This window comes from Myodes glareolus, chromosome 12 (assembly GCF_982192425.1).
Source record: "Myodes glareolus chromosome 12, mMyoGla1.1, whole genome shotgun sequence".
NCBI classification, from domain to species: domain Eukaryota; kingdom Metazoa; phylum Chordata; class Mammalia; order Rodentia; family Cricetidae; genus Myodes; species Myodes glareolus.
In genome coordinates, this window is record NC_142037.1 from 82,171,729 (window position 1) to 82,186,121 (window position 14,393).

A 14,393-nucleotide genomic window follows, 5' to 3' on the forward strand; every position below is an offset into this window, starting at 1 on the left:
CCCGATTCAGACGCGCGCTTTCCCAAACTGAGTCCACGAGAATGGACGACTGTCCTAAGGGTTTAAACACACAGACACAAAGAGACCTGCTCATTCATCAAAGAGTAAATGGCCACTTTATTAAACTCAAGTCGGGTATTTATACTAGTGGGCAAGAGGGCAAAAGGGCACGGCCCCCTCCCAACAGGAGCAGTAGAAGGAGATGACAGGTGCCCGGTGCCTCAGGCAGAATCAGCTGGGGGGGGGGGGAGGCAGGTGTGGCAGGCATATAGGGCCCACAGCTGGAACCTTGTTTATAGGTGGAATCACCATAACAAAAGAGAGCCAAGTTCTTTCTAAGCTATACCCTCAGGCCGGTGCTAGTGCAGGAGAGCCAGGGAGCCAGAGGTCAAACAGCCCTGCAAATCGCCAGGAAGAAAAGGGAAAAAGACCTGGGTACCTACAGTGCCCCATGGAGCAGGTTTTGTATTTGCTGCTATTGTTGAATCTTCAGGTTGATTATCAGTCTCAGGTAGAGACCAAAACCACCTGTAGTACCCCCAGAGTTCATCTGTGGGACCCCAGAACCCTACCGATTGTTAGCTTTTACCTGTACCTGTGACTCCTCACTGTCCCCAAGGAAACGGTAAGCATATTCAGATGGAGGAGCACTCTGCTGGGCCACCTTCTCCCGAATTCTAAGCAGATACAAGAGTGAATCGGGCTTGGACTCCATCCCCAGAGGCAGAGTATTGTTGGCACTAAGCTCTACATCCAGGGACATTTCAGGAACCTGCCTTTCAGTATGGATCTCACTCGCCTGCCACCCATCGCTTCCACAGGAGCAAAACATTTTGTGATCATAGTTGCATTTTGTGGGACCAGAGGGTTGGCTCTTAAGACACATGCTGCTAAGCCTGATCTCAGTTTGATCCCTGGAATCCACATGGGGCGATGAGCACTGGCTGTTTTTCAAGCTCTCCTCTGACCTGTGGCACACGTGCAGACGCACAGACAGTTTTGAAAAGGTCCATTTTGTGACCATACTTCTATTTTAGCGTCACACCTGTCCGGAGGGGCAACGAGTGTCTGGTTCGGCTGCTGAGAAATCAGAGATCTGGGCATTTAAGACCAGCCTGGGTTCAGCATGAGTTTAGGTCAACCCTCGCAAATAACTGAAACTTTGTCTCAATAACGATAACAAGAAGAAGAATAAGTAACAATGTCTCGTTCTTTCTTAACTCCCTGTGGGAGGACTGAACCTTGCTTTACCTGTTGAATCTGTAAGCCTCTCTGTGGCTATGTTTGGAATGAGAAAGTAATTAATACTGAATGAGGCAGTAAAAACCAGCATGTTCTCTTAGGACCACTGTTTTTTTTAAGAAGATCAAAGGCCAGAAGCTTCTTTTATTGATTTTAAATTGATTTTTGTCTCTGTGTGTTCAGTATATGCTCATTTTATGTCCACTGTGTGGATGTTACTGCGTGTCTCTCAGTCGCCTTCCACCTAATATTTTGAGACAGGTGCTCTTACTGAATATGGAGTTTAGTGATTCACCTAGGCCGATGGCTCATGAGCCGTGGGGTCTGCCTGTCCCTGTCCCCACAATACGAGCATCACTAGCACACATCACTGTGCTCAGGTTTTCTGTGAGTGCTGGAGATCAGAACTCATGCCCTCTCCTTGAATAGTACCCACGTGGCCGACTAAGCTATTTCATCACCTACAGAGCCTGCCTGTCGTTTCTGCACTCCACCACATGGGAACACTGAGAAGCCAGGCACTAGGAAGCCACAAACAGCCCTCATGAGAATCTAACACCATCGCTGCAGAATTTGTTTCCTTTAGAGCTGAAAAACTAACAAGTTTCTATTGTGGTGGCATCAGCTGTGTCCTTTTGCTGATTGATTCACTGTGTATTCATGTGCTCTCCTGACAGTCACAGTTGTCAAGACCCATTCGGTTGGGCTTCTTGTCAACGGTCCTGGATGTTCTATTCTCAGATTGCTCTACCCTTAGAAAGAATAGCCAGCTGTTCTGTTTCCTAACACTCCGTGTGCGTGTGCGTGTGTGTGTGTGTGTGTGTGTGTATACGCATGCATGCTCGCATGCACGTGTGCCACTGCCTGTGTACATTTGTACCTAAAAACAACTTCAGATGCTGTTCCTTAGGTGCTGTCTGCCCTATTTTTAGAGACAGTCTCTTACTGGCCTGGAACTTAGCAAGTAGCACTTACCGTCTGCTCTAATTTACCTAATTATTTGTTTATATCAGGGACTTAGTGGAAATCATTTTCCTATTCATAGCGTAATGCCTACACTTGACTTCACTCCCTTAGTAAGAATGTCTCAGCCTTCTCAAGCTGTAGTGTTTATTAATAGCTCTATTTACCCATTCAGAAATGGTCCAAGAAAGAAGACTTGGAAGACTGTTAAGAAAATCCATGGGGCCTTGTAGTGCCCTCTGGTCAGACTGGTAGACAGTGGAATACGGGCCTTAGAACGGTATTCTCCACGGTACTGTTGCTAGGAAGACCGGCAAGGCTTTAGAGAGAAGCCATTTCTTTCTGTTGGGTAAGTGTGTGTGCCCTGGTTGCCATGGTTACATTAAACCCCCCAAAGAGGAGGGGCGAACACTCCCATAAATGGCTTTCCAAAACCTGAGCAGATGGAAATTTTGTAAGCCTGGTCAGATGCTACGTTTGTAGATTTCTGTCTGTGAGAGAATTCCCAAAGGCATTCTCCAGTAGGAGATTCATTCACTTGGTCCTTTAGGGCGGCGAGGGAAAGAGAGAGGCTGTGCCCCTCACTGCAGAACTGCAGCTTTAGTCTTCCGGGGAGCAGAAGTGTCCCTGCATGGAAGTGTATGGATAACCTGAGAACACAAGAGCAGTAGGAAGGTGCAGTGCTCACGCCCCGGTCCTGAGTTCTGTTTGCTAGACCGTATCTGTGAATGTGTGCACCATTTAGGATTCAGGGATTGCTTCCCAAGCCCATGAACACCCCGCTAATGTGATTTCATAGGGCCCAAGAAAGTCCAATTTAAAATGGAGAAGGCAGCAGGGACACACAGTGTAGAGTCCGCCAACTTGTTTGTGCAATAGATTAAAATTCAAATGCTCTTGGAGCTTAATTAAGAGTAGCCAATAAGAAAAAAATGAAAGAGATTTGATTATGTGGTTTCATTTATTGCCAATTTGTTCTCCAGAATGAAACATCATAGTTACACTTTGACCTCTCATAAGGGAAATACTTCTAGAATATTTTATGAAGACTACTGGAATATGGGGTTGGCTGGATTCAGATTTCTATAGGCCATAGGAACCTTAGTGATCTGCAAAAGTATAAACGTATGGGAATATTTGAGAAAACACCCACAGGGGTCTGGAGAGATGGCTCAGTGGTTAAGAGTACTTGCTGCTCTTAGAGGAGACCTGGGTTCAATTTCTAACACCCACATGGTGGCCTGCAGCCATCTGTAATTCCAACTACAGGGGATCTGATGCCCTCTTCTGGCTCCCAAGGGCACCAGGCTTGCACATGTGCACAAACATACGTGCAAGCAAAACACTCATATATATAAAATAAAATTTTTTTTAAAAATGTGGTGGTACACTCCTTTAATCCCAGCACTCAGGAGGCAGAGACAGGCGGATCTCTGTGAGTTTGAGGCCAACCTGGTTTATAAAGCAAGTTCCAGGACAGCCAGAGCTGTTACACAGAGAAACCCCATCTTGAAAAACCAGTAGATAGGTAGGTAGGTAGGTAGGTAGGTAGGTAGGTAGGTAAGTCGGTCAATAGGTGGGTAGATAGATAAACAGATAGATAAAATCTCCATAGCAGGCAACTGTCACATTAAATCTCGAATGTCGTATGTAGATTTTCACCTGATAACAAGGCCACTCTTAGAAAATACCTTTCTAGATAGTCCCTCACTGTCTTTGTGTTTTGCCTTTTTAAATGATGCTGCAGTAGTCTCCCATCCAAGTACTAACCAGGCCCGACCCTGCTTGGCTTCCGAGATCAGACAAGATTGAGCACGTTCAAGGTGGTATGGCCCTAGACTGGAGGAAGTATGGAGAATGGTGCTGCTGTCACCCGCCCCCAACACAGTACCTTATATGTTTATTTAGAAACAGTGTCTCAAGTAGCCCAGGCTGTCCTCCTACTCCCTGTTGTAGTTGAAGGTGACCTTGAACTTAGGATATTTTGCCTCTACCTCCCAAGTGCTGGAATCCCAGGCATACACCTGTTTTATACAGATTGGGAATTAAATGGAGGAGCCTTATTGCGTGCTAGCCAAACCATTTGCCCACTGAGCCACACCCCAGCCCACTACTCAGATTAGACTATTTGTAGGTTTGCACATGCATGTGTATGGAGACCAGAGGCTGATGGTGGGTTTCTTTCTAATACTCAGTCTCTCACTGAACCTGGAGCTCATGATTGATTAGAGTACATGGCCAATGAGCTCAGAGGATTCCCCCAGCAACATAGCAATAGGGTACAGACATGCCATCATGGCCAGCTCCTGTGTAGGTTCTGGGGTGCCAGCTCAGGCCCTTTCACCTGTGTGGCAGATGCTGTATAGATTGAGCCTTCTTCCCCAGATGGCTTGCTTCTTTTCTCTCTCTCTCTCTCTCTCTCTCTCTCTCTCTCTCTCTCTCTCTCTCCCCCCCCCCCCCCCGCTTCCTTCCTTCCCTCCCTCCCTCCCTCCTTCCTTTCTTTCTCCCCTCTCCCCCAACCTCTCTCTTTCAATAAAAGACTCTTCTGAATTGCCATGGTTTGCTACGTGCAGGTATTTTAGGCTGCAGTGGCCTGATTCCCACTGGAATGTTCATCAGAGTATCATTTACTTGTAAAATGCTGTGAGTGTAGCCAGAATTCACAGGGGACTCAGGATGCTTCCTGGTCATCCATCCTGAGTGGATTTCGGGAGCCAGAAAGCAGACACTTGGGCTCTGAGTCGGCAGCTCCAGTACCATAGAAGAGGCATGTATGTAAATGTGCACAAAAAAGTCAATTTTCAGAATATCTTAAGAAATGAGATCCAGGGATTGGAGAGATGACTCAGTGGTTAAGAGCACCGGCTGCTCTTCCAGAGGTCCTGAGTTCAATTCCCAGCAACCACATGGTGGCTCACAACCATCTGTAATGAGGTCTGATGCCCTTTTCTGTCATACAGGCATACATGCAGGTAGAGCACTCATATACATAAGTAAATAAATCTTAAAAAAAGAAATGAGATCCACTGTTAACTAGATTCTGGTCATACATGTACGACCCACCCTACAGGCTGGTCGCACCCTACTTCTGCTGCTGCTCTGAGCCAGAACGCAGGTGGCATTTGCAAGGCTGAGGTAAGGCTGCAGGACCTAGCGTAGCCTGGGGCTGACCAGGAAGTTAGCTGTGCCCGTGGACACCTGTACTGACTCACGAAGGCCTCAGTGACAACGGAAGCTCCGCACCACTCTATGACGAGTATTAGTCTAATACCCTTGTCCATAAAAACATCCATTGTGTACTGACTTCTCTCCGCTTGTATTTAAATTTCTAGTGTTGAACTGTGAAGTCTCATTTCTCAGAGTCTGTAAATCTAGTTGAAGTTATCAGATTCCCTTAGTTCCAGGAATTCTTTGGGAAATATGAGTGCCCGCCAGCTGGTTAGATAATTGGTGAATCCTTTTTCTTTTTTTTTAAACAGACTATGTTGGAGGTTGTGAAACTGTACACTGTACAATATAGGAATTCTTCTACAACGTCTTACTCCTGGGCCCATTTTTAAAATGTTTTTTGTTAAAAGTCTCTGGCTTTTGCTAGAGTTCATGAAGGAAAGAAGGTTCTAGAAGATGTGACTGTCCATAAGCTAGTCATGTGGCTTCTTGCGTACTGGTGTGAGAAGTGAACCTAAAAGGAAGGGTTGGTATAAGCAGGGTACTGTCTCCATCTGCCAGCCTAACTGGGAGTGACCGTGTGCGTAGCATGTCAGACACAGCAGACAACAGCACATGGTGACAGAAAGCAGGGTTGGTGACCCGTAGCCCGCCGTCCTCTCTCACATCTCTCTCTTTGGATAAATGTGCGTGGGGATGCATGTCGTAGGGAAGAAGGGATCCCTGGTGGCTACGTCTTACTCCTGCCAGCTGTGCATGTGGAATGCTGGACCACGACCTGTGACCTGACGTCTTCCACAGAGGGTGTTGTGCAGCTGCGGGGAGCTGTGGTTCTCTTCTAGACGGGACCGTCAAGGGGGCGTCCGTTAGAGCAATGGAAGTATGATGTCCCCACTGAGCCATCGGTATTGGCCCCGGTGGCCCTGTGAGGACAGGCTAATGGGCACCCTGGCTGTCACTCAGCATTTCAGCTCCTAAACTGTTGTGTGTGTGTGTGTGTTGGAAGGGAAGTGGAAATGTGAAACCAGTGACCTCATCACATCTGCCTGCTTAGGTCTGGCGTGTGCGGTAAGCCTTGACCCATCTTACCAGCAAGGTCTTAGGAGTCCATGGAGTTACAAGGGAACCGAGGCATGATTCTAAGTTGGGGTGCTCCACACGCCTCCCCCCTCTCTCCAGTCGTGCAGACCTGAGAACTGAACTCAGGTTGGTTGCCGGGCTTGGTGGGAAAGCTCTTTTACCTGCTGAGCCGTCTCACCTGCCCTCGTTCAACAACTGCACATGGCAGGTAAAGAAACTTCGTTCCCTGCTCTGTATGCAGCAAATCAAAACTATTCTCATAAACAGACGCCAGGCATGTTCTTATGCATCTGCTGTCCCAGCTCTCAGGAGGCTAAGGCAGAAGGACAGTGTGTTCAAGACCAGGCTGGGCCACTCAGCAGCACACAGTAACACACGGCAGCACACCACAACACACAGCGGCACACTCCTCAAAACCGAAGAGACAACCGAAGCAGTTTGTTACTAGAAAAGGAAAGATGCTGTGGCTGGGGTTGAGGTGGGGGGGCGGGCTTGCTTTATCTTGGTCCAGAGTCAGCAACTACACGGACACAGAAGTGGCACCCAGGATGTCACAGGGTGGATGGTAGCAAGTCCTGCATGCCCCTTGGGAGCCCCGCTGATGCGGGAACTGGGAGCAGTGTGGTTTGTGTGCCTGGCCACACACAGCAGAGGCCTTTCTAACGCCGGTTCTTTCTGTCCACAGCAACGAGCCCCCGGGAAGGTGCTGCTCGATGCCGTGTGCAACCACCTCAATCTCGTGGAGGGCGACTACTTCGGCCTGGAGTTCCCTGACCACAAAAAGATCATGGTAGGAGACACCGGGGACACCAGCTGACCATCCCACCTCCCAGAAAGCACTAGTTTGTATTTTACATATATATTTGATTAAATGTCCAAAATGCATGTAAAGGTAATTTGTGCCTCTGCCAGCTCCTGTGGGTCCCATCTGTGACTGCAGTGGTCAGGGGCCGTCACTACGAATTTCCAGGGCCATGCCAGGTCACTGACTTGGGCAACTGCTGGTGCATTTGAGGCAGCGTGGGGCACGATTTGGTTCCTGGATTCGGAAGGCCACTGCATCTAACTGCAGTCAGACAGTCTGGGCTCAGGACACACTGTTGTGTTAGTGTGGCCTGGAACCTGAAGCATGTGCGTAGGTGCTAGGATTAGGTGGGATCGTTGGAGCAGTGAGGGAAGCAGGGCCAAGCGGCCCAGCTTGTGGTCTAAGGAGGTTACAGTGCCTACTGGTGGAGAGGGAAAGCCTAGAAGAGGACCGTGTTTGGGAGATGACAGATCTCACCCTGACCTGGGCTAGGGCTCTTCAGCAGTCCCACGCTGGTGGGCGTGGCCAGCAAGCAGACTAGATGGTGAATTTCTTAGAGAACAGGAGTAGAAGGTTGGAGTCTAGACAACTGGTATTGTTTTAAGAATCAAACGAAACTTTGAAATAAGATCAGAGAGATAAGAAAAGAGGCTGAGACGGAAGGAAGACGCTGCAGGAAGAGGACAGGGGCAGAGCCGATGATGGCTAGAGGGAACCAGAGCTGGCAAAGTCAGACTCTGAGAGGAGTGTGTCCCAGAGAAAGATATAGGCAACGCGGAGGCCCTGGCTGCTGTCCTGTGCTCTGCCCACGACCACTGGTGTGTGAACCAGGAACCTGAAGTGTAAGGCAGGTGATGTCCCTCTGCTGATGCCACTGCCACACAGCCTGCCATTGGCCCCACCTTGTCTAAGAATTTTCATACACTAGGCTATTAAAGCTTCATCCCCAGCCCACGCGGTCATTTTTTAGTCTGGACCATAGTCGTAAGCTTCCCTGGCCTGTTCCTTTCTTTGATGTGGTAAGTGGCCCCAGACCTGCCAACTCGTAAGTCCCCATTTCCCTGACAGTTTTGTGTCTCCGCTGAGTTGTGAATACAGAAGAAACATGAGTTGAGGAGTCAGATGGTGAGAGACCGAGTTCCCGTTCATTAGAGGTGCACAGCTTCGGATGAGAGTCCAGAAACAAGCGATTGCCGTGTAGGCAGGTTGGAGCATTGCAGTGGGCTGCAGCCTTGTTTCATAAGCCCATTTTATGTTAAAATAACCGCTCTCCAAACACCCGAAGACAGCTAGCTTGTTATTCCTAACAAGCTTGCTAAGCCCAAATGCTGCATGCTCCTAATGGCTCTCCTTTCCCCAGGAGTATACAAGTCTTGTCTACCAGAGTTGCCTTTTGCGGCTGAAGTTGGCACTGGCATGAGAGTCTGCGAGCGGCCACGTGCATGGACTGTCAGTTCACTAATGGCAGAACAGGCTCCAGCCGCACCCTTCTGACTCAGTGCCTTTCTGTGTAGCCATAAGAATATCTCTGTTAGGCTTAAGGACTCCTTTAAGGGACTAATGTGGCTTGATTGTTAGGACCCATGATAGTCCTTAAAAATGTGCACACCTGCAAAAGCAGAACAAAAAGTATCAGTGGTGGCTTAAAGAGACAGGTGCCAACTTTGTATGTACTAGGACTAGAACCATGAGACTCGAGGGTATAACTCAGTGGTAGCAAACATGCAGGCTGTGGGTTCGATTCCCAGTCTCCCCACCCATTCAGATACTACGGTGCATAACAGTATACATGCACTTACCGTGTACCATAGCGCTCTGCTACAGTGGCAGGCAGGACCCGTTCTAAACAGCATGTGAGAGACAGAAGCAACCGTCTGCATGTACCTGCTCTGAGGCGTAGTCAGCCATGCCTCGCGCCGGCTCAGATCTGTCCTCAGCATCTCATTAGTTTTGGTACCAGAGCTCAGGCTGAGGAAGTTCTGCAGAGACACTGGTAGGAAGCAGGAGCTGGAGGACGGGAATTCAGTCATCGTCCGTCCTGTCTCTGTGTTCTATCCCCCATCAGTCTCTGCCTAGGGGCTGATTTTATAGAATGGTAAAACAAGTTTTTCTCATGAAATTGATCAGCAGCATTGAAGGGGACCTTGTAAGTGAACAGTGTCCGAGCAGGGTCCTGGCTGTGCCTCCATCTCTTTACCTGGATGCTGAGTTTGGGGTACAATCCTTTGGAAATTCACTGCGTTTTACAGATACAGCGTGCGCTGTGTGTATGCATTGGCTATAACCTTAGTAAAATCTCACTGTAAAGTACAGTGAGCCTCACGATGCTGTGACAGCCGGACGGCCTGAATACGCCCTGCAGCTGGTAGCACTGAGCACAGTCTTGATGGGGCCTGGGGAGTGTGATTATCTACATTTGCATCTTCTCCGAATGGAGCTCCCTCCTGACTTTGTGCCAGGCTGTGTAACCAGGGGCAGCTGCACCTCGTTGTCACCTCCTTGCCAAGCCTCTTGTCAGTGGGAAGATGGGGGCACACAGAGACATCTTTCCAAGCCTCATTTTCCTCATGTGTAAAATGGAGAGAAAAGTGTCCCAAAGGATCGGGTATGCTCATGGCTGTGTGCATGAAGCACAGGCCCTAGGGAGGTGTTCGGGAAGCAAGGGTTACAGAGAAGTCTATTCCTTTGTCTGTCTGTGTGTGTGTGTGTGTGTGTGTGTTTACCAAATGGATAACTTGAGGTCTGTGGTCATAGCCATTTTTAACTATGCCTCATGGTCCTGACTTTGCATGCACGCAGCCATTCGGTGTGTGTGCAGAAGAGAATCGTTTTGCACACCTCTCCAAACGAACGGTACAACTTGCCATGCCCCAGCTTCCCCCCTCACTCCCCTGCCCCCGCCCCCACATTTGCCATTCAGTTTCCTGTTTCTAAGAGTGGACTCCTCTGGATATCTGTATCTGGCGTCCTGCATTATTTATATTACCCATCTATAACTGGGCTTATTTCACCCCAAGGGTCATCCATACATCAGGGTTTGTCTCATGTTTTCATGCTGTATTGTCTCTGTATTATGTACACCGTATCTTGTGCCCTCATTTCTCCTTTGATGGATATGTGGGTTGTTTCTTCCTCTGGGCTGCTCTGAGTGGTACTGTGAGGAGCATGGGCTTGCAGTCGCTATGATACCCAGCTGTGATATCGCCTTGGCCGTACTACTACTACGTGTACCACAGTACTGTAGCACCTGGACTGCTTATACTACGGTACTGTACCTGTAGCTACTGCCTGCACTACCACCAGACTGTTAGCAAGCCAGGCAAGGGCCTGGAGATTGACACACACACACATACACACAGAGACATGGGTGTCTCTGAATTCATCCTTGAATTCCCCAAAAATGCCCCCTTTATTGTGTTCCAGGGCAGCTTATATAGGGATCCTTAACTGATAGCCATGCCCCAGCCAAACGCACCAGAAACCACTCCCCTGCCTTCAGGAACACCTGAGGGTCTCATGCTCAGAGCGGCTGCAAACACAGGCTAACCAGTTGTTTTGCTCAGAGCGGCTGCAAACACAGGCTGACCAGTTGTTTTGCTCAGAGCGGCTGCAAACACAGGCTGACCAGTTGTTTTGCTCAGAGCGGCTGCAAACACAGCAAGCTGTTTACAGGAAATTCAGGGTCTGGGGGTCCACAGCTGCCCAATCCTGGGACTGCCTCAGTTAGCTCTGCGTACTTTTCTGTGTAGGGTACATGGGGCACTCTCAGATGGTCCTTGGGGCCCTTGTCAGACTAGGGTTAGGCCTTTTGACCCTGGGTGAGAAGGTGTCAGATCTGGCAACTTGAATTATTGCTCAGCCCTTTTGCCTCTCTTCTCATTGTTTTAAATACTCAAGCCAAGTACCATCCTTCCCTCCCTCCCTCCTTCCGTTCTTCCCTCCCTCCCTTCTCCCATCCTTCCCTCCCTCCACCCCTCCCTCCCTCCCTTCCTCCCTCACATCCTATCAAACCCAGGGTCAAGCCCATGCTAAGACACTCTACCACAGAACTCCACCTCCAACCCAGAACATTGTTTTTCCTAGGAAGGAAAATGAAGACTTTCTGTAGTATACGACGTGTTTCTTGAGGCTGTCAACAGAAAAGTGGTGATTATTAAATAGTCAGTTGGACTCTAGTCTTAATTAGGCTTTCTCAGTTATCAGAGGTCATTGCTGTGGCCGTAGTGAGTGTGATCCCTGTTGCCTTCTGGTTCAGGCAGTTTCTGTTCCTGAAGGATCTCTCTGTAGAGCAGAGAAGTCTTTTTTATCAGCCTTAAAAAGAATAGGTTGGGTCTTTGCCTGGAGTGCTATTGATCTGAGCATCAAGACCTTGTACTTACACGCTGGCTGATTGAAACATGGGTCTGAGGCTGATCAAAGGTAGCTTTTGGTAACAGTGGGCACAGAAGCCTGAAGTGGAGACCTGGTGACCAGGAGGGCTCAGCGGAACTTGGCTGGTCTGATGGAAGAAAGGCCGCCTCTGCCCTGGTCGCACAGAGACAACCACAGACTGTGAGCAAAAGGGTGTGCTGTGTTCCAGGTGACCATCCCGTGTAGACGCAAGATGGGCAGGTCTCCAGGGCTTGGTGGCCGGCCTGCCTAGCCTGACGGCTGAACTCTAGGCCAGTGAGAGGCTTGGTGTCAAAAGTAAGGTAGACTGTCGGCTGAGGAGTGATACCCGAGGTCTTGCTCTGGCCGTCACGTGTGTACCTGCACTAGCACATACACGGGGAAAACCCACCTTGTTTGTGACCGCGAAAGTTTGGATTTCCTGTGGCTTTTACATACCATGAAATATGATTCTTCATTGATGCCCCCCCCCTACTTAAAACAGCCCATTTGCTCTGGAACTATACCAAAACAGACCACAGCCCAGATTTGATGCATGTTACCAATCTCTGCCTGGTTTTACTCCTCCCAGATGGACCTCCCATCTGTAATTTACAGCAGACAAATTCAGAGACGTTCTTACCCAGCCCCTCACAATGAAGCCAGTAACTGACCCGCCTCCAGGCTGCTAGCCCAAGCCCCGTGTCCTGTCCCCAGACCTCCTCGCGTCAAGGATGCCACACCATCCAACCCAGACAGCTGGGTGGGTAACATTTATTCCTCCGGCAGTGGGTGAGCCCAGTAAAGCACCTGCCACATAGAAGACCCTCAGCTCTCTCTGGGAGTCTGTCCTTGAATTATAACTAAGAAGCCTCTAAGGCTAGCCCACCAGTCTTGAGTGACATTGTTTCTGGGTCTGATGAACCGATTTGATTTCTTAAAAGTCAGTATGGGTACTCATGGGGAAAACCCTGACATTTGCCATGCATTTTCTGTGTCCCTTGTAGCTGGGAGAAAAGAATAGCCTGCGGCAAGTGTGCTTTTGATGGTTTTTATTTCAGAAACCACAGTCATCCCTTGCTGAGGTGTCCCTTGCTGGATGTCCTTTATTTATGAATATTCACCATCCCTCACCTTGCTTCTTCCCCGAGGGCTGGGTCTGAGGTGAGATGGGGGCCCCCCGTGAATAACATGCCAGGTGTGTGGGTTAACAGCCCCACAGGGTGAAGGGTACCCAGAACAGGAGGTGAGGGTGTGTAGCTCCGTCACCACAGCATCTGGCACTTTCCGTGCCAACAGGTGGTCACGGAGTGACAGGGCAGGCCCAGCGGTCAGACTTTCTGGGAGCCAATATTCGTACTGCAGAATTTGATGAGATGGCAGGCCTGTCTCATGCTGAGGCTCCCTGACACATTGAATAAAATCAGCCATAATATCCAAAAGACATCTTTTAAGGGAAAATTTTCAAAGGTAATGAGAACAGGTGACTTACAAATAGGTAACCCTGAGCAGTTGCTGTTCTGTGAGGGCTGTGACTAAGGCCAACAGCTGACTCCATCTTAAGGAGTAGGTTTGGTTGCCGGGGACCTATCTTCATGGTAGACCCTAGCATGCACCAGGCCTTGAGTGCCCAGCACCCCGCCACATGAATCAATAGAATTGATTAATAGAATATAGATTAATAGAATATTGGGGTTAAGGTTCCCAGGCAGCCAGTAACCCCGCCCCTGCAACTCTGGCATTCCTTGTCCTTACTATAGAACTTCCTTTTGCGCGTAGATCTGGACTAACAAGACCTGTTTAAGGTGCTTGGTTCCCAGCTGCGTAGGTCGAGCCTGTACCGTAGTGGGCTTCGTACTTCAGCTCACAGGCCTGTCTTACTTCTTCATTTAAAACTTTCCTTGTAAGCTGCTATGAACACACTCTGCAATCCACAGTTCATGTGTTCAGTTTTCCTCTAACAGGTCAGTGTTGGGTGCTGGGTCTGCATCCTCGTCTAGATCGAAAGGAACCCAGTGAATTGAGCCAGGTACGAGTCACAGTCCTGGGCTGGATGCTCATCCTGACAGACCATCAGCACGAATGCCCTTCCCTGGCTGAGAGGAGTGTAAATATTGGTGGGCGTGTCTGATGTGAGGAAAGGTTAGGGGATGGAAAGTTAGAAATGATTGGTGAGTGGGAAGCCGGTTATGAAACACGGTGATCTCGTTGAGTTTTGAAAGTTTCTGCACTTTAGTAGTGCCAGATGTCACACTGAACAGAGGATCTGGAAACGTGTGGCGGGGACAGGGGTGTTTCTGGCAGCGATGGACCACACATTTGAAAGTATTTCTGTGAGATGATGATGAGACTGAGAAATGCATTGTCTGGGCCACCGTTGTGGTAGTAGGAGTCCTTTCTCGTGGTGACAGTGGCGGTGGCGATGGCGGTGGTGGACCAGCCTCCTGCCTTCCAGATAAAAAGTGGAACAGCTGTGGGCAGCTTTCCTTGGGTTGTAAGGATTTCAACTCTGCTCTATGTTTGTCCTCCAAGAGTTTAGCTTGGGCCCTTGTTACATCGCTACACCTCAGTGTTCCGAGCGGTTCTGTCTAGATATTGTGGTCCTATTTTTCTCCAGTGCCTCTCTGTATCTCTTGAGTTCTGGGCCAGTCCGGGTTGGGTTTTTCTCCTCACTGTGGGCCTTCTCTTTCCGTGTTCTGTGCCTGGTGACTCTGGTTGTTGGTTGAGCCTAGATCCTGTGAATCTGCTCTGTGGAATGCTAGCTACC

At 49.1% G+C, this 14,393-nt stretch overlaps 1 protein-coding gene across 2 annotated transcripts in view; it reads left to right on the forward strand.

Moving 5' to 3' along the window:
• The window catches only part of Farp1 (FERM, ARH/RhoGEF and pleckstrin domain protein 1), a 237,018-nt gene that overhangs the window by 152,646 nt on the left and 69,979 nt on the right, over window positions 1-14,393 (forward strand). For both annotated transcript variants that reach the window (XM_087912311.1, XM_087912312.1), the window contains exon 3: window positions 7,139-7,243. In XM_087912311.1, coding sequence (XP_087768437.1) covers window positions 7,139-7,243 — 105 coding nt within the window. The remainder of the gene's footprint in view (window positions 1-7,138; window positions 7,244-14,393) is intronic.